Below are 19,194 nucleotides of genomic sequence, written 5' to 3'. Positions count from 1 at the left end.
TGCTTCTCTCATAACATGCTTAATTTCCTAGTTAGTCAAACCCTCTTTATAGCATTCAATTTGTAGAATCCATTTGTGCATGCTCTATGGTGAAGTGCTCGAATTTCTGTCCATTTCACTACATTTATAGAATCACTTTCGATTACGAGATGGTACTCTTCATTCCATGTTGAAGCTGAGAAAATAAGGAAAACTCTCGTCTTCGCTCGTATCTCTGCAAGGTTGGAATCAGCCATGCCAACTGATTTAAAAAACGTGGCTTTGACCTCACCACTTGGATCCCTTAGAATGCCCTCAAAACCTGTCGATCCCGGACAGCCTTTAACGACTCCATCTACATTAAATTTCATGAAGGCTGTCCAAGGTTTTTCCCACTAAACTCTTTTCCTTCCTCTTTTCTCTTTATGGTGTTGTCCTTGTAGGGGGGTTATTAGTAAATATCTAGCACTAAAGGAAACTCCTTTGGCCATTTTGCACTAGCTCATGTAGTTACTCTAATTCTTGTTATTTCAAGACACCGTTCAGCTTTTCATTCTTTACCTCCAAACACTACCTCATTCCTACATTTCCAAATTGACCAAACAATATAAAAAAAAGCCATATTCCACAATCTGATGTCCAATCCCCCCAAAAGGATTCCATTCCATGCCATGAAGAATTCTTTCATACTTTCAGGTGAGACCCGTTGCACCCCTAACTCCCACACTAAACCAACCATATTTTCCATGTCTCATAATAATTTTGGAATAAATGGTTACAAGTTTCCTTCTCCCTATTACAAAGGACACAATTTAGCATATTATTGAGTTACACCCCTTTGTTTGCAAGTTCCTCTTTTACCTTAACCTTTCCTTGCAACAGCTGCCAAATAAATGTCTTGACTCTATACAGTGCAACTTTTACCCATACATCTTTCCATATACCATCAACATTTGCATTAAAAGAAGACACATACTTACAAAAAGATTTAGCTTTGTACTGTCCATTAGCTTCATTTTTCCATATAGTTTCATCCCTTAATTTCCTGCTGAGTTGGAACTCCACAAGTAAACCTTCCAACTATTCCCACTATGTGATTTCCCAACCAAAATTGTTGCCTTCACAGTTGCACATTCCAACTCTCTCTCTCTTCAATCTAGGCCCTAAAATCCACAAATTTACCTACTTTGTTTACTGTTAGCGCAAAGATCCTTGGAAACGAATGCACTACATCGTCGATCCATTGATCTTGCCAAAACAACAAGTTTGTCCTATCACCAACAGCAAAACCAATGTTAGCTTGAACCTACAAAAAATACTTGTTAGTGGGGAAAATAGGGCTTATAATTTTTTTCCATAAAGTTGACACTCTTTTATTATCACTCAATTGTGGCAAGAGCATAATCAGATCGCAGTTAGTTTTTTCCACAAGGACCTCTCTCCATAAACTTTCTTTTTCCTTCCTATAGCGCCAAATCCACTTGTTAAGAAGTGCCCGATTTTTTACCTCCAATTCAATAAGGCTTACACCTCTGTACTCTTTATACTAGCTTATCACATCCCACTTAGCATAATGGATTTTCCTTTACTTATCAACCCCTCCCCCCAACATGAAATTCCTTTATATCTTCTTTAGCTGTCATTTCCCTTTCGCTAAAATGGAAAATAAAGACATGTAGAATAACAGCAAACTAGTGAGCATTGACTTGCGTAAAATGACTCTACCTCTAAAGAACAGTGTTTAAGACTTCCACCCCACCAATTTTGTTCCATTCTTTCAACCATTAGCTTCTAGAAACTTACGAAGTTATGATTCACCCCCAATGGCAACCCAGGGTAAGTTATTGGGATCTTACTAACCACACATGAGATGTGTGTTGCCTTTCATGCTACTACATTTTGCTCCACTCTAACACCTATAAGGTGAATTTTATGGAAGTTTATCCTTAGGCATGACACCACTTGGAAGCACCTTAGTATCCTTTTCAAAATCATTAAATTTTCCAACTCATACTAAAAAAAAAAAACACTGCGTCAACAATGTATTGGAGGTGCGAAATCTGAAGCTTATTATTTTCAATCTCAACCCTTATACGCATACTCAAACCCTTAACTTTTTTTATCATACAACTCAGAGCCTCTGCCACCATATTAAAGAAAAAAAAGGACAACGGGCACCCTTATCTCAACCCTTTCCTCATTTTGAATTACTGAGTTGGTGAACCGTTGACCAAACCAGAGATTAATGCTGTAGATGTGCACTTCCTAATCCAACCTCTAAATTTTTCACCAAACCCCATCTTTGACACAACCTTAAGAGAAAGTTTCAACTAATGTTGCCATACGCTTTCTCAAAATCCACCTTCAGCATCAATCTCCCCCTCTTATCTTTTTTCATCTAATCCACCATTTCATTTTGCAATTAATGAACAAACCATCAACTGCCTACTCTTGATAAACGTGAATTGATTCCTCTCAATAACTTCCCTAATCAATTTCTCGATCGATTTACAATTATTTTCACCACGATCTTATACAAATTACTAACAAGGCTGATTGCCATGTACTCACCTAGGTTGGTTGGATTTACTACCTTTGGAACAAGAGCAATAAACGATGCATTAATACCTCTCCCTAGTTGTCCATTCCTATGGAACGTACTCATAAATTCCATAACATCCTTTTTCATCACCTTCCATTGATGTTTAAAAAAATTCAAGTTACACCCATCTAGGCCAAGTGCTTTGTTGCCATCGCAACCCCTGATGGTTCCCCACACTTCCTCTTCGTCAAAGTCAAGCTTCCTAACCAAATCGTCATTCAACCAGCCAAAATTTCAATCTATATCTTTCAATTCCAACACTTGTTTTTCTCGATACAGCTTCTCAAAGTGCAATGACACTTTTTCTTTAATGCTAATTGGGTCTTCCCTCAAGCCTTTTTCCATTTGAATTTTCTCAATATGATTTGCCCTCTTCTTTGCCGAAGTCATAGCATTGAAGCATTTTTTATTTTGATCTCCTTCGTTTGACCATTTAAACCTCAATTTCTGTAGTTATTCTTTTTCATCATCTCGATATAACGCCTACAATTCAGCTTTTTTTTTTACTAGTTCCTCTTGCCTTCCTTAGTTAGTTTTACATTCCTAACAAGCTTGGAGCAACACTTTTATCTCCTCTTCTTTATATTGTATGTGCATTTGAATATTCCTTAAAGTTTTAGCACTGCACTCCTTTATATCAACCTTTATGTCTCTAAATTTTTGATAAATTCCCCCTTTATCCGAGCCTTGTAATTTATTTTAATCCTAAAAATTAGAAACCAATTTTTGGAAGCTTGCTTTTTCCATCCAATAGCTGAACAATTTGAAAGGCGTTGGTCCCCAATTAACCTTATTAGATCTCAAACACACGGGGTTGTAATCTAATAATGAGTTTGGGAGACACTCTTGCACCATACCATTTTCGTAATCTAACCACTCTACATCTAGAAGGAACTTGTTTAGCCGACTAAACACTAACCCCTCCCTATATCCACTCCAAGTGAACTTATCCCCTATTAGTGGTAAATTGACAAGAGCTAGTTCATCAATAAATTCCCCAAAATGACTGAGCAAACTCTTCCCTACATATGCTTATCAACCCCCCTAATCGACCGAGCGAGTCCACCAATTCACTACCTATTCTATCCTTCCCCCACAACCTTTCATAAATGCTCTTTTTCTCATATTAAAGTTTTGTTTCCTACAGAAACAACATATTTGATTTATTTTTCCTAACAACATTTCTCTCTGTCTTTTTCTTTTCTCTTTTTCCAAGCACTCTAACATTCCACGAAATCAAAAGCATCGAAAAAACTAAAAAACTCACATATTTGGACACCATCAATCCTCTTAATGTTCTTTTTATTTTTTTCTTTTTGTCTCCCTTAACTTTATCTCTGCAAAGGCTTTAATGACCTCTCTTTTCTTTTTTTGAATTTCATTCCTAATTTATTAATTACTTCTCAAATCTTCAAAGCTTCCCTACTCGTCTCACTATCTATTTTTGTCTTAGTCTGGTCTAGGCCTATTTGCTCATTTAGTTTGTGCATACCTCCTGTATCAATTTCCAACCATTCTCCGATCTCTTTCCTAACTTGACTTCTACTTACCCTATTTGACCCATTTCCCATTCTTTGAAATCTTATCTAGTTTATATTTGCCTTATCAATCAGCCATTATAACTCTTAACTTCTTCCCCAATGCCTCTATCTGTACACTTCTGATATGATTTCCTTTGACTCTCTAGGGACTTTTTTATTTCCTACTCATTTTTTCTCTATTTTAACTCCACTTCTTTTTCTCTACTTACCCTAGGTAGATCCAAGCCTTCCATTGCACATTTCACTATCTTTTTTCTTCTTCCCATTTTCTGGAAACATGCTTACCATACCACTTCTCTCACTAATCTACCTTTATCTTTTTTTATTTTCCACTTTTTGTTTTCGCTTGTTTCTCTTTTACCCTTTCCACCCATATCTCAATGTCTCTATAAAATACTTTTTATCTCCTAAGTCAGCCCTCTCACCTTCACCTATAATTCCCTTCCAATTACGCTCATTTTTTTATTTATTCAGCCCATTTTGTTGTATTGGTTTATGACCCTCAGGTCTTTGAACGAACTGGTTAGTTCATGAGTCTTCCTTCCTTTACACCCTCCATCACTGTTTACATTTTGTGTTCTAAATTCACCTAGGTCCTCTAGTTAGCTCAATCTGTTATCTTTCATTACCTTTTCACAAAGGGTCAAAGAAAAGAAACTCGGCCCAACATCTTCCTCTAGTCTTTTCTGTTTAGACCTAATCAATACTCACTCCTATCACTTCTTGTTGTTGAATTTGAATTTCCCTCCCATATCTCTTTCCCTTTGTTTTTAGTTAAGCTTTTTTTCCCACTGTCAAATTTACTACCTCGGTGTTCTATGCTACCATCAGGCCTACTCTGTATTCTTAGGGACCTATTGCAACTCCTATCCCTATCTCATAGTCTTCCTGGTTTGTCTCGAAGAACGTCCCCTCCTTCAACTCCTCCCACATAGGCCAACCCTTCTCCCTTACTAGTATTCCCACTCCAATTTAAAGACACTGTCCATCGAGTCTCTTATTCTCGCTCTCGACTCAGTGCTTACTATTTCCATTATCGAGGCTCTCACAAAATACTCAAGTGTGTGCATGTAGTGATGTTTTTAAGTGAATGCACCTCCACAAAGATCTTGGCCTGATTCAATCACCATTTCTCCAATGTCTTTATCCTATTTCAAATATTTACCCCATGCATTCCTAATTGCTCTGAAACTATTCTCATGTCAGATATAAAGTGGAATTTCTTCAAGTTTAACCCAAACATTCAACTTCTTCTCCTCCGATCCCACATAATATAAAGCCAAATTCGAGAACCGTGGCTCGAAGTGGTCAAAACAATGATGTAAAAGTTTTTCCTTGTCTTTTTTGTCTCCAAAGGTGACCAATACCCCTAATCCTCGAACTGGTCTCACTTGACAATTATACCCTCATGGAATAATGAATTCTCAATTGAACCACAATTAATAGGGCCTCTTAAATGCCTTAAAGCGTTGCGACCTAGCCATTCTAACTCAGATTCATTAATATCAACCCTGTTGACTTTTTCTTTTACTATTTCTCTCCTTTCCTGCCCTTTTCTCTCTTTTTCCTCTAGTACAACTTTGTGTGAATTTGCTAGTAAGATTTCTTTAAAAGATCTATTGCTCACCCCTTTTTCAATATCTTTTTTCAAGTTCCCTATAGTCTCCCTTGTTGGCCCTTTCAAATTTTTAGCTTTTTCAACCTCCACTATCCTTACCCTTCTTCCATTAATTTTCCTTCCATGGGCTAAGTATACGACCCTTGTTAGTTCCCTTTCCTCCTTATATCTCACATATGCATACCATGGTCCTTGACTCTTTACATTTCTTAGGTAGAAAATATCAACAACTACCACTTTAAACTCATCCAAAAAGACTTTGAGTTGCCTTCATTCCACATTGCTCTGTAAGTTTCCAGCAAAAGCTATAAAGAGCGATCTTATCCATTTTTCCACCCCACATGGATCCTTTCAATTCCTTTCCTCGGTGTACTTGCCCCTATCAACATTGTAGTTCCCATGGTGACCCGCTGCAATCCTTTGCTCTTACTAATCTCTCATTCTAATTTTCCTTATATCTATTCTTTTCTGTTTCCCTCTCTTTCTTTCTTTCTCATTCTTTTTTCCAAACATACATTACACAAGACAAACTTGGTAGCGTAACTCATCTAGAAGTAAATCGAAAGTCAATAATTTAGATTGGATTAATTACACATTTACAGTTAGATATTTGAATTTACTTTCGTTAAGCATCTGACATCTTTAGTTAAACGAGTGGCATGATTAAAAAAATAACAAATAACAATGTAAAACACATTTAAAAATGTTAGGATCATTTTACATTTTTTATTTTTTTTTAAATCTTATTTTGAAAATTTTAAAAAAAATTAATTTTTTCTTAAAATTTTGATTTCCAAAATTAAAAATAAAAATAGGAAAATACGTTTTTTATTTTTAAAATTAAAAAATTAAATCATAAAAAAAGGAAAAAAAAAGACACAAAGAGAAAGAGGAGAGAAAGAATGAGGGAAAGGGAAGAGAGAGAAAATTGAGCGGATAGGGTGAATGGGAAGGTGTCACAAATCCCCACATCAATAAGAGAAATGATGAGTTTTGGGTATATAAATAGGTGCCTTCCACCACCTACCAAGCATGTCTTTTGGGTAGAGAACGTGGGCTTGTAATTCATAAGCTTACTTAAACTTTATTTTCAAAGTTTAAAATCGCATGAGATTAGGCTTAAGTTCCAGCCTGTGACATTTGGTAACAAAACAGACTTGGATTGTCACTGATGTGTGGCTCCCATGAGAGATACAAGGGTCAAGGTAAACACAAACTAGTGTAAAAGGCTTTTTCCTCTTCGAGTAAAAAGCTTCGACCCTTGACATTTGATATCAAAGCAGACTTAGATTTTCACTGATGTGGGGCTCCTATATGAGATATAAGGATCAAGGTAGAGACCAAAACCAGTGTAAGAGTCTTTCTCATCTACTGGTAAAGAGCCAGTATAATGGGGGCGTTACATAATTGAGTAAGGTAGAATGTCATGGATCCCTCATCAATAAAAGATGGGATAGATCTTGGGTATATAAATTTGGGCCTTTCACCACCTATTAGACATGTCTTTTGAGTTGAGAACGTAAGCTCATGATTTATAGGCATATCTTTTGAGTTGAGAACGTAAGCTCATGATATATAGGCTTACTTAAACTCTATTTTAAGAGTTTAAGGTCACACGAAGTTAGGCTTAAGTTCAGCCCGTGACAAATGGTATCAAAGCAGATTTAGATCTTCACTAATATGAAACCCTATGAGAGATATAAAGATAAAGATCAAGGTAAATCCAAACTAGTGTAAAAGTCTCTTTCATCTATGGTAAAGAGCCAGTCTAACAAGAACGTTGCATAATTAGGTATGATAGAATATAACGAATCTCATATCAATAAGAAATGAGATAAATTTTTAGTATATAAATATAAGTCTTCCACTACTTATCAAACAATTTTTTTTAACTTGGAAACAAGAGCCCATAATGTATAAACTTGTTAAAATTTTATTTCAAAGTTTAATACCATACGAAATTGGGTTTAAGTTTCGACTTAGTGAAAGAGGATCCCTCCCTCCTCTCCTCCCTTTTACCCCATTTTCCTCTCTTGTCAATTTTTTTAATTTTAAGAATTAAAGATACAATAACATGGCTTTCGCAAACACACGACAATTTCGCTGTAAGTTGAAGTACCAAATATATAATTAATCCATACAAATTTCAGACCAAGCAAGTACAAAGGAAGGAAAAAAAATCCTGTCCCAACCTTATCCATCTCGTAGCTGCAAGCCACTGCCTCTTTCAATTCTTAACTTCCCCCCGAAATATCCCATATCTTTTCATTAGTCCTGTCTTAAAATTCATTATGCACATACTTTTTTTTTCTTTGCAGAAAATGTCAGCTCCAACTCTCCCCATGGCAGCTACGGTAGCAGCTGCCGCGACTTCACTCTTCAGCAACAACAAACTCTCCACTCTCTTGTCTTCATCCCTCCACTCCCTTCCTTCAAAACCGACCCATAAGCAGTTAAAACCCTTCAACCTCAAAACCCAAAGCCTCAATTCCCTCCCTTTCTCTCTCCACCTGTCTCTCCCCCGTTTGCACTGTTTTGCAGCTTCTTTTGATAGCTTCCTAGTTACTGAAGATGACCGAAGCCCTGGAGAAGAATACCCTGAAAGTCCAAACGTTGAAGAACCGCCACAACAAGAGGAAGCTGAAGAAGAGAAGATTTCAGAGTCTGGTGGTGAAGAAGGAAGGTTGTATGTTGGGAACTTGCCCTATTCAATGACTTCTTCTGAGTTATCTGAGATTTTTAATGAGGCTGGTCGTGTTGCTAATGTGGAGGTTTGTGTTTTTTCGTCCCCTTGTTCCCCAATTGGTTTTGGCTATCTTATTAGTTTTCTTCATTTTTTTGGTTATTTTTGGTAATGGCTTTTCTTGTTGAATTGTGTTTGATAGATTGTCTATGATCGAGTTACCGATAGAAGCAGGGGATTTGCCTTTGTTACAATGGCCAGCGTTGATGATGCTAAAGAAGCAATTAGGCTGTTTGATGGATCCGTAAGTTTAATTATAAAGTTTCTTGACTGTCTACATTAACCATTGATTGAACCTACAAAGTTTTTTTAGCTCTATGCAGATTACCTAGAATTGTTGTGTATTTCTTTGGTTTTTAGAGCACCATTTACGTGGGTTATTCCATTTTGAATTGCCAGTAAAGCTGATGTTAATGCTTTTATCCCTAACCGCTAACAGCAAGTTGGAGGACGGACTGTGAAGGTGAACTTCCCAGAGGTGCCGAGAGGTGGTGAGAGGGAAGTAATGGGACCAAAGATACGGAGAGGTTACAAGAGCTTTTTAGACAGCCCTTACAAGATCTATGCAGGAAACCTCGGTTGGGGTGTCACCTCTCAAGGTCTCAGAGATGCTTTCGCTAGTCAACCAGGCCTGTTGAGTGCTAAAGTCATCTATGAGAGGGATACAGGAAGATCTCGAGGTTTTGGATTCGTCTCTTTTGAGTCTGCTGAGACTGTTGAGGCTGCTCTAAATGCAATGAACGGAGTGGTAAGACTTGGTTCATGAATACTTTGGGGTTGAAGTTTATTTACCTTTTCAATTTCTGTTTCTATGTAATCATGCTTGTAGGAGGTGGAAGGTCGACCTTTACGATTGAATATGGCCGCGGATAGAGCTCCCGGAACTCCATCACCGGAAATGGAAAGAAACACCAAAGAGAGTCTTGAAAGCAGTGAATTGCTTTCCAGCGTCACTGCCTGAAAGTTTAGTCAAAGAGAATAGGTGGTTAAATATGGTTTTGCAAAGAGGATCAGGAAAATTGAGCGGAGATATTACCTTTTAGTTCCAAATTATGATTCCACACTAGTCATTTGGTTTCCTCTGATCCGGAACTGTTTACAAATATTACACATAATCATAGAGCAAGCAAAGGGAGACGATTCTCTATTTGTGGTTTTGGAGTACATGTGGCACGAGTTTTACATATTATGGCAATTGTAAAAGCCAAATTTCCTGTAGGTTTCCGTTCTCTTTTGATTGAATAGTTTATGATATTCATTACAGGCCAAATCCACTTTGGTTCTTTCTTGTCTATTGGAACATGTTGAATAACATGGTGATAATAAATGCTAGGGTTTATGAACTTGGATATTGATCTATAACTAGGTTAAACCCCTGAACAACCATCAACATATTTTTGCCTTCTCAATTATCATTATGCACAATCTATAATTCAAAGATTCTGCTACCTTTTGAAGCCTAATTAACCTGGCTTTTTCAAGCAGTTCACTGGACAGCTGGGGCCATTCCTAGGTTTGTTATCAACAGTTTAGAGAGACCAACTCTGATTTGTGTAGAATTGTACTAACATGCAAAGGAAGAATATGACATGAATATATAGAGAGATATATGGACAATGAGAAGATAGAACTTCATGAGCATTTCCCATTTCCAAACTTTGCAATTAAATAATCAACATAAAAGCAAAATGGAATACTAGTATGCAGGTGACTTCAATGGATTCCATTCCAATGCCTAAAGCTCAATTCATTTTAAAAACTCTCGACTTGTGGCTTCCTCAATTGAAAGGAGGAACAAAAGATCTAAATAGCATAAAACTTTGTCATTGACTTTCACGCCGACCAGCAAGAAGAGCATCTGCTGCAGCATCCAAATCATGAGGGAAGAAAACCCTGCATAACAAAATTCTCTCATGAAGCAGAACAACTAAATCCCTAAACTAAAAAGTAGTTTTAGTTTTAGTAAGGATTCTGATGGCAATAAAAAATGCACATTATCAATGGGTTTGGCTCCCCTCTGTTATTTTCCTCAATCCCTTAGTTTCAATACACCTTTGATCACCACTCATAAGTATGACTTCCACAATTCATAGATAGGTACTACACATATGTGAATGGTGATTAAACATGTATTGAAGAGTGCTGGATAAAAATGTAGAGGGGAGCCCAATCCATTATCAACTCAAATTGTACAATACAACTTACCTAAAAGAATAATTTATTAACCAAATTGGTCAAATCCTCAATCTATCAACTTCTAAGCAGTTTGATCACTAGTAACCACTTAATCTAGTGCCCAAATCACCCATCATTATATTTAAGAAATTCCTAAAATTGCAAATAGAATTACCTGCAGGTGTTTTGGTACAATGTCGCACTCAGCTGATCAATGCTAATACCTTTATAGCCAGCTACCACCTCAAGAACTTGCCTGAAAAACCAACCCCCCCACCCCAGTCCAAAAAAAAAAAAAGGAAAATAAAACAAAAAATAAGAGAAAATGTGTTGAACAGAATTAAATCTCCATTTATAAAAGACCAAATGAACCAGTTAAATATGATCATTAGCTATATAGTATACACTGAAACAATGCATTATATTTTTTTATGTTATTTGCTATATTTGTGTCAATTTCTGATTGTAAGATGATATGATTATGGTAGTAGCTTCCAATATACAATGAAAACAAGATTTCCATTTTAAGAACACACTCTACAGGAAAAAAAATTATTAAAAAATAAAGTGCAAAAAAGATTTAAAAGTTGAGATACTGCAAATGGAAAAGCAGATTCACTCACCGCACTAAACAAGGTTCATTACGTCCTTTAACGAGACTTTCTTGATCATACTTCTCTTTCTTCTTAGAAGGCCATAAGGATTTCACAAATTTAATCCCAGCATGAGTACTCTTGATTTCACAATATGGAGAATCAGTCTCAATCATCATTCTTTCAATAGGAATGTCCCTCACGACATCAAGATTTTCAGCCATCTTCAGGGAGCATCCATTTATGCCTGTAATAGAAGCAAAGCGAGAATACTCATTAGGTTAGCCACGAACCTCAGTATATCCATAAAAATGGACAGCTTCAAACAAGTACATATGAAATATCAATTTTTCATCAACTTGGTCGACTGAGTGAAAAAATGTAAGTGCTCAAAAGTGATCAGCCTGAACATAAAATGATCTGATTGGTAGATACAGGGTAGCCAGCAGACATCACCTCACTGCTAGCCCAGCAACATGATATGTTAGGTGAGTGCATGAAAGATGCTGTGTCTAAGTTGAATTTTCACCTATATACATGTTATGGAATGAGAGAAGCTTATCACGGTCCTCAGCACTACCAGTAAATGAATGGGTGACCCCACCAGTGAACCTATTAAATTGAAAAACAAAAAAAAAAAGGCAACACAATTCAGCATTTATGCATCTACAAGTGAACCAATTAACTTATATGCTTAATATCCATTTCATAAAATTGAACAAAGATGGTTTACAGGGTTAGCACAGACAAAAAAATGAAAAAGATAGTCAAATGATAAAATAATAAGATTAAGTAAAAGAGCTGACAATTTTCACTTGTGTAGGACAGATCCAGAAATCTCACTTGTTAATGTTTTGTTCCAAAATTTCACAGAAATCTCCAGCAGCTGCGCGCATATGCAGAAACATAGGCAGCTTTGTGGCATAAGCTAATTCAAACTGCTTCTCAAAATACCTAGTTTTAGAATGGATAAGTAACAAATATTTTATCATTAGAGCAGAAGAAAACAAGGCAATAGTTAACAAGAAAAGAAGGAAAACAATCTCAACAAATATTTCTCTCGGCAACCACTTACTTCTTTTGAATTTCTGGTGGGCAAAAGTGAAGCCTGTCGTAATCCAATCCACATTCACCAATTGCCACCACCTAGATTAAGGAAAACTCATAGTTTCTAACCATATTACAACTAAGGTTAACAATCTGATCGAAGAGGAAATATGCAATGGAGGACTGTTGTTTGGTTACTAACCATTCTCAGATCTATATAAATTGGGTTAAAATACAAAAACCCTTCCAAGGTTTTGTTGAAAATACATTTAACCTCATATTAGTTTTGAAAAATACCCTCTTACCCCCCTGAAGTTTGACTGAAACTATACTTACCCCCTAAAACCCTAAATGCCAATTACCAAGTAAACTTCAAACGAAAAGACAAGCATAATCTTTTGTTATTTATTTCTCCATTTCTTTTTTTCTTTTGCTTTCCTTTTATCTCTTTTCTTTTTTTTGTCCAAGACTTTTTGTTTTTAGTTACAAAACTATGAGATTTAATTAGTTATAAATTTGGTTGAAGATTTAATCAGTTTTAAAACTATCTTTAATTACTATCAAATTAAATTTTAATTAGGTTTAATTACAATTCTATTCTGTGTTAAATGTACTAAATAATATATAATTCAACTAGGAAAAATAATTGTCATCTATGAGGTTTTATGGAATATAAACTTACCTCCATTAGTTTGAAAAAGACTCTCCCTCTTGAAAAAGTATTGATGTCATTAGTATTCCATTAGTCAAACTAATATGTGTTCAAAGTTCACCTTAAATGCTAAAAATGCCATCATTTTGTTAATTTCTTTTTTTTCTTCCTTTTTTTCATTTTTTTTTTGTTTTAATCAATTTCTTTACCACTAAACCTTTTTCTCCAAATTAATGGTAATTAATTTATTTTAACTAAAAATAAATAAATATATTCATCTCAAAGTTAATCTATAATTAAATTAAAGATAAGATTAAAATATATAATGCGTAATTGAATTAAGATTTAATATGATAGTAATTAAAGATGACTTTAAAGCTGATTAAATCTCACAACTAACTAAATCTTACAATTTTGTAGTAAAAAAATAAAAATAAATAGAGAAATAAATAATTAACAAACAGTATGTTTGTCTTTTCGTATAAAATTAACTTAGTAATTAATATCGTTACTTTTTCAGAGGGTGAGTGTATTTTCTACCAAACCTCATAGAGGTAAGAGGGTATTTATCAAAATAAGTGAGTAAGTACATTTTTTACCAAACCTCAGAGGGCTTTTCTATTTTTCCCTAAACTATTGATAAACAGAAATAACTCTTTTATTCATGAAATTGATAACTCTTAATTAAACTATTATAAAAATTCATCTTTGCAAAGAAAAATACTATGTACATGCATGGGAAACTGTTGAATGTAAAAGAACTTATGTAGAAATTAGGCTGGGACAAAAAAGAAGAAGAAGCAGAGAGAGAGAACAGGGCATTAGCATGCTCCAAGACCTCTAACTTTCACTTGTCTAACCAACACATGTTGGGCAGAAAGCAACTAACAACTGAAATTCAAACATCTAACTGCATAATATATGCTAAAATTCATCATCTCACATCTGCTGGCTCGAATGGGAATGCACCAATCTTAGATGTAACCAAATTTAAAAATCTATGAACAACAAAGTAAAAGCACACCTTCCCTTTTTGGATTCCCTCTTTAGCCAATGCCAAAAGAGCTTGAAAATGTTTTTCGGGATCACCACTCTCTTCAAACTCCTAAACAAACGTAAAAGAAGACAGGTACACAAACATCTCCAATGAAACCACACAGTTAAACATGTACTTAAAATGCAACAAAAAGGACCAAAGACAACAATATTTGCGTGAATAACACTAACCTTGCATCTGGTTGGGTGCACGCCAACTGTGCAGAAAAGCCTACCTGTGATGAATAACAGATTTTATACGGATAAAATAACCACAACAAACACATTCTAAAGCAAAAGCAACTTTAAGGCAGAGATTGGCAATGAATAAAAATAAAACAGAGTCAACAGACCATCAGTTTCTGCAATAGCAAGAGCTTCCTTCGACTCCTCAAGGGAACCACCAGTAACCTGTAACCATCAACTCTATTACTATAAATTATGCATTAACAACAAAATCAAACCTAAAACTCACTATGCTTTGATATCATGCTGAAAATTAATTGTAAAAGTTCCCAAAGTAACTACATTCATCTAGGGTCCCATAAAACAATGAAAATACCATTTCATTAATTTGATAACAAAACAAAACTTAAACTCAATCATTCAGGTCCACAAGTTCTGTAAAGAAACTAAGCTTCCTAGGAAACAAAAATAGGTCAAATGCAAAGAAAATATGAGAGATGGGGTAACTCACGATAATTCGATCGACCCCAGCGTTCCAAGCTCGGCTCAAAACAGTGGCAATATCGGAAACGTGATATTGCTTGCCATTGTAAATGCCTTTGAACATGCCATCTGTGCAAGAAAAAATGATCATCCAAGTTGAGAAGAAGGACCCAGATTGACAGAAAGAGAAAAAAAGATTAATTGAAGCAAAAGATTGGAATGGAGCATTATTTGTTTGATGGAATGTGTGAAAGAGTTACCTGTGAAGTTGACTGCGATATCTGGCTTAATTTATGGGAGACAGCAAAAATAAGAAAATAAGAGATTGTAAAGGAAATGCAACTATAAAGAAAAAAAAAAAGGATAGAATTATGGAGTTGGAAAGATCTACTTGCCTATCATTCGAGTTGGCGCCATGGTAGACAGAGAGATGGGCAACGGACCTAACGGTAATGCACTTGCTTTCTCCAATTTGTGCTTTACGATATTTTTTTTGCTGTCAACGACTTAATGGTACTTTGTTTTTTCAGCTAATTATGGCTAATTTTTAAAATAAAAAAGTATAACATTTTTAAAAATCTTCTAAATTATTTAAAATAATTCAAATAAATATTTATTTTTCAATTACATATAATCAAATTCTTACACTTTTATTTTTTACAAATAACCTTTACGGTTAGATATTGATTAAATGTTAGAGTTAAATATCCCAATCCCTCTAAGTTTTAATCAAAATTCTAAACGAGTTCATTAGTTTTCGAAATAAACACTCCATCTCAAAAATATAAACATTATTAATAAAGATTAAGAAAATACTTAAGTATCGTTTCTTTTTTTATTAATTTAAAAAATTATTATTATATTTTTAAAAAAAAAAATTTTAAAAAAAAGGAGCCCCTGTTGGTGCTCCCAAAGGAAGGGAGCTTCGATCTCCCCATCTTAGGAGGTTTTTTTTTTAATTAATAAAAAAATTATATAATAGTAATTTTAAAAATTAATTAAAGGTAATATTATATTTTTACCCTTGTCACATTAACCAGTTAACAGAAATACTAACGGTTAACTAACAACTGGACCTACATGTCCAGCAAAAAATTTTTTTTTGGGTGAGGTGTTCAATTTAAAAACTAATAAACTTCCATATAATTTTGATCAAAATTTACGAGGATTTGGGCATTTTACCTTAAATGTTATTAGTCAAAACGTCACTTATTATTTTATGGTATGTGGTGCTGAAATAATATGTTCGTATATCATAATGGATGATAACATGACATATTGATATATCATTATGACATAGCCATATGATATTTTTCACTTTTCACATCAACGTCAAATCATAGACGTAAAAATGAAAAGTGATGTTTGACTAAAAACAGTTAGTCAACTATTAATCATAAAATTTATATTTCTTAAAATAAATGTATAAGAGTTTGATAGAATAAAAGAATAAATATTTATTTGAATATTTTTTAAATAATTAAGAACTTTTTAAACTGTTACGGGCTTGGAACTTTAATTAAGATCCTTGTGACGCTTAAGTCTTGTGTATGAATGTCTAAGTAAGCTTAACTCAAATATTGTAAAATAATATGAAAACTTTTGAAGAAAGAGATTTTGGGGAAAAATAAAAGTATATTATTCTTAGAGAAAAACAAAGCACATAGATTCCAAGCAAATAGCTTAAATTGCTCAGCAACTGTTACGAACTTGAAACTTTAACTAAGATCTGCATGGCGCTTAAATTATATGCATGAAAAACTAAACAAGCTTAACTCCAACAATGCAAAATAATGGGGAAATGTAAAGAACTTTTAAAGAAAAAGAATTTAGGAAAAATAAAAGTATATTATTCCATAGAACAAAAACTCTCAAGCAAATAGCTTGAATCGCTTGAATTGACTATTTGGGCAACTTGTCACAAGCTTAGAATTTTAGATAAGATTTGTGCGACACTTAAGTCTTATGTATAAAAAACTAAGCGAATTTAACTCGAATAATACGAAATAATGCGAAAACATAAAGAACTTTTAAAGAAAGAAAATTTGGAAAAAATAAAAATAAATTATTCCAAAGAAAAACAAAGTACCTAGATCCTAAGTAGTGGAGTAATAATAATTTCCAACATAAATACAAAAACCAATGAAGTTTAGCTGAAAACACATTTATTCTCTATTATTTTGAAGAATGTTATGAATATTTTTGTGAATATCCATTTACACTATGTATATCTAGATTTGGATGTAAATTAGATTGGATAAACATTAGAATTTAATCAATCCACTTAATCTCTTAGTATTATCTTTATGTTATAAGTTCTATCGAGATAAGGGGTTATTTACCTATAAATAGGCCCCTCATTTCATTTGTAAATACACTTCTATAAGATCTTTTCTCTCCCTCTACATACTTTCTCTTATTTTCTCTTATAGATGTTCTTTCTAGTTATATTTTCATAACACGTTATCAGTACGATCCTCTGATCTTTTCAAGTTTTTGAATTATTTTGTTTTCATCATCTTCAAGCTTCAAAATGATTTCAATGATTGGGTTTTGCTCTCTGGTTTTAGCAAATCAAGTAAGTGTTAGTGCTATTTTGTTTTCATCATCTCCAAGCTTTAAAAAGATTTCAATGGTTGATCTTTAATTTCTGATTGTAGCAAATCAGGTAAGTGACTTGATATCTTTTTAGTGTTTTCATTCCTTAAAAATCAACCTTATGTTATCATATATTATATATTATATTTTGTTCCTTCATTGGAAAGTGAATTTGCTATTATATAGCTATTAATGAAAAATCATGAATGTTTATTCCCTGAAGTTAATGCAACAAACGAGATACTAATAAAAAAATTATAAATCTATCCATTTCCTGAAGTGAATGCAACAACATTTAATAATTATGATCATAGTCATGAATCCATCCATCCCTTGAAGTGAATGTAACATCATTTAATAATTATTATCGCTATAAAAATTTACACTATCACTATTTCAATTCTAAGAATAATTTTACCATGAAAAGTGAATGACTAATTTTACCATCAAAATCTAAGAATAATTTTATCACCATAAGTGGATAGATAATTTTACTATCAGAAGTGGAAGGATGCCTTAATCGATTAACCCACTAAAAATAAACAACCCATCAAAAGTGGATAACCTACTAAAAGTGAATGAATACTTTTAACCCACAAGAAGTTAATGAATAATGAAAAGACAAAAATGGACAGAATAAAATGAATATAGAACATGTCTTGTCATCAATGTGGCATGAAAGATTATTGGTTACATACCTACACGTCTTGTATTTTATCAAGCATCGTTTAAAGCTAAAATATATTGTGATGATTTTAACCATGGCCAAGTTGATATGTTGATTTTCTTGTCTACCCTGAAAAAGAATTGATCATATGATTGATAATGGAAATATCAATTGCTGATTTTCTTGTCCACCCTGAAAGAAGAATTGATCATTTGATTAGTAATAGAAATATCCAAGAATAAAATTTCTTAATAGTTCGGTTGGTATATTTTAGTGTAACTCTATTATAAAAAAGTTTTTAAATGTTCTCATTATATTTAAATAATATGTTCTTATTATGTGTTTTAATTCTATATTTAATGTTCTTTTATGTTAACTCGTAAGTTTCTTATTGTATATATATTTTTTTATTGAAGAAAAATATGGATATTCATTTTTTTGTATCCAAGATCTATGATGTAAATATATATCCAGCAAACATTGTTACAACGCACACTATATTTAAAAATAAGAAATATTTTTCTCACTTGATAACAGAAAAAACCAATGTCAATACAGTATCTAATAGTATAAGATTAATTGAAAGCTCCGAAAAAGCTAATATTTTACTATCTTCAGGAATAAAGTTTATAATAAAGGATATATTATTTTCTCTGAAGTCTCAAAGATATTTATTAAGTTTTAAATATATCCATCTGAATAGATATTTTATTGAGACAATGAATGAAAGAGATACTTAATACTTTTATATTACATTTATTATCTCAAGTAAGAGGTGTGTGATGAAAAAAAATTACTCGTTTTGTTCTCTAAATTAAACTACACAAATATTAGACTAATTGAAACTCATGGTAAACCAGGATTTTACTGTTTGGCATGACCGTTGGACCATCCCAGATTAATAAGGATGCTAAAAAAAATTATTGAAAATTAATATGATCATTCATTGAAAAATCAAGAGATTTTTCAATCTAATGAAATACTCATGTGCTGCTTGCTATCAAGGTAAATAAATTATAAGGTTATCACCAATCAAAGTTAGGACTGAATTCTCCACATTTTTGAAATATATTCAAGGTGATATATGTGGACCCATACATCCATTATGTGAATCATTTAGATATTTTATGGTTTTAATCGATACATCAACATGATGGTCACATGTGTGCTTATTATTAACTCGCAATTTGACATTTACAAGATTACTTGCATAAATAATTCGTTTGCGAGTACAATTTTTTGATTATGCAATCAAGACAATTTGTCTTGACAATG

General features: G+C 33.5%; 2 protein-coding genes across 2 annotated transcripts; one reads left to right on the top strand and one right to left on the bottom strand.

The window, feature by feature from the left end:
- LOC18598423 (33 kDa ribonucleoprotein, chloroplastic) lies at nt 7,899-9,826 on the top strand. The gene is made up of 4 exons (XM_007027941.2): nt 7,899-8,511; nt 8,626-8,727; nt 8,923-9,231; nt 9,313-9,826. The coding sequence occupies exons 1-4, from the start codon at nt 8,032-8,034 to the stop codon at nt 9,442-9,444; spliced, it is 1,023 nt and encodes a 340-aa protein (XP_007028003.1). The 5' UTR covers nt 7,899-8,031; the 3' UTR covers nt 9,445-9,826.
- On the bottom strand, nt 10,105-15,153 carry LOC18598422 (putative deoxyribonuclease TATDN1). The gene is made up of 12 exons (XM_007027940.2): nt 15,050-15,153; nt 14,915-14,935; nt 14,683-14,783; nt 14,339-14,396; nt 14,178-14,221; nt 13,975-14,055; nt 12,327-12,397; nt 12,095-12,205; nt 11,781-11,863; nt 11,282-11,498; nt 10,834-10,914; nt 10,105-10,376 (listed from the first exon to the last, which is right to left on the bottom strand). Exons 1-12 carry the CDS (start codon nt 15,069-15,071, stop codon nt 10,307-10,309), a joined length of 960 nt encoding a protein of 319 aa, XP_007028002.1. The 5' UTR covers nt 15,072-15,153; the 3' UTR covers nt 10,105-10,306.

Source organism: Theobroma cacao, chromosome 5 (genome assembly GCF_000208745.1).
Source record: "Theobroma cacao cultivar B97-61/B2 chromosome 5, Criollo_cocoa_genome_V2, whole genome shotgun sequence".
NCBI classification, from domain to species: domain Eukaryota; kingdom Viridiplantae; phylum Streptophyta; class Magnoliopsida; order Malvales; family Malvaceae; genus Theobroma; species Theobroma cacao.
The sequence above is the reverse complement of the archived record's forward strand: the minus strand, read 5'-3'. Positions and strand labels throughout refer to the sequence as shown.

Bases quoted from the DNA above. Each gene is read 5' to 3' on its own strand.
- LOC18598423 (XM_007027941.2), top strand. From the start codon at position 8,032: ATGCACATACTTTTTTTTTCTTTGCAGAAAATGTCAGCTCCAACTCTC. The intron at 8,512-8,625 runs GTTTGTGTTTTT...TGTGTTTGATAG, and splicing joins GTCGTGTTGCTAATGTGGAG to ATTGTCTATGATCGAGTTAC. The intron at 9,232-9,312 runs GTAAGACTTGGT...TCATGCTTGTAG, and splicing joins TAAATGCAATGAACGGAGTG to GAGGTGGAAGGTCGACCTTT.
- LOC18598422 (XM_007027940.2), bottom strand. From the start codon at position 15,071: ATGGCGCCAACTCGAATGATAG. The intron at 11,499-11,780 runs GTGAAAATTCAA...CTTCTATTACAG, and splicing joins ATTCCATAACATGTATATAG to GCATAAATGGATGCTCCCTG. The intron at 10,915-11,281 runs GTGAGTGAATCT...TTGGTTTTTCAG, and splicing joins AATGAACCTTGTTTAGTGCG to GCAAGTTCTTGAGGTGGTAG.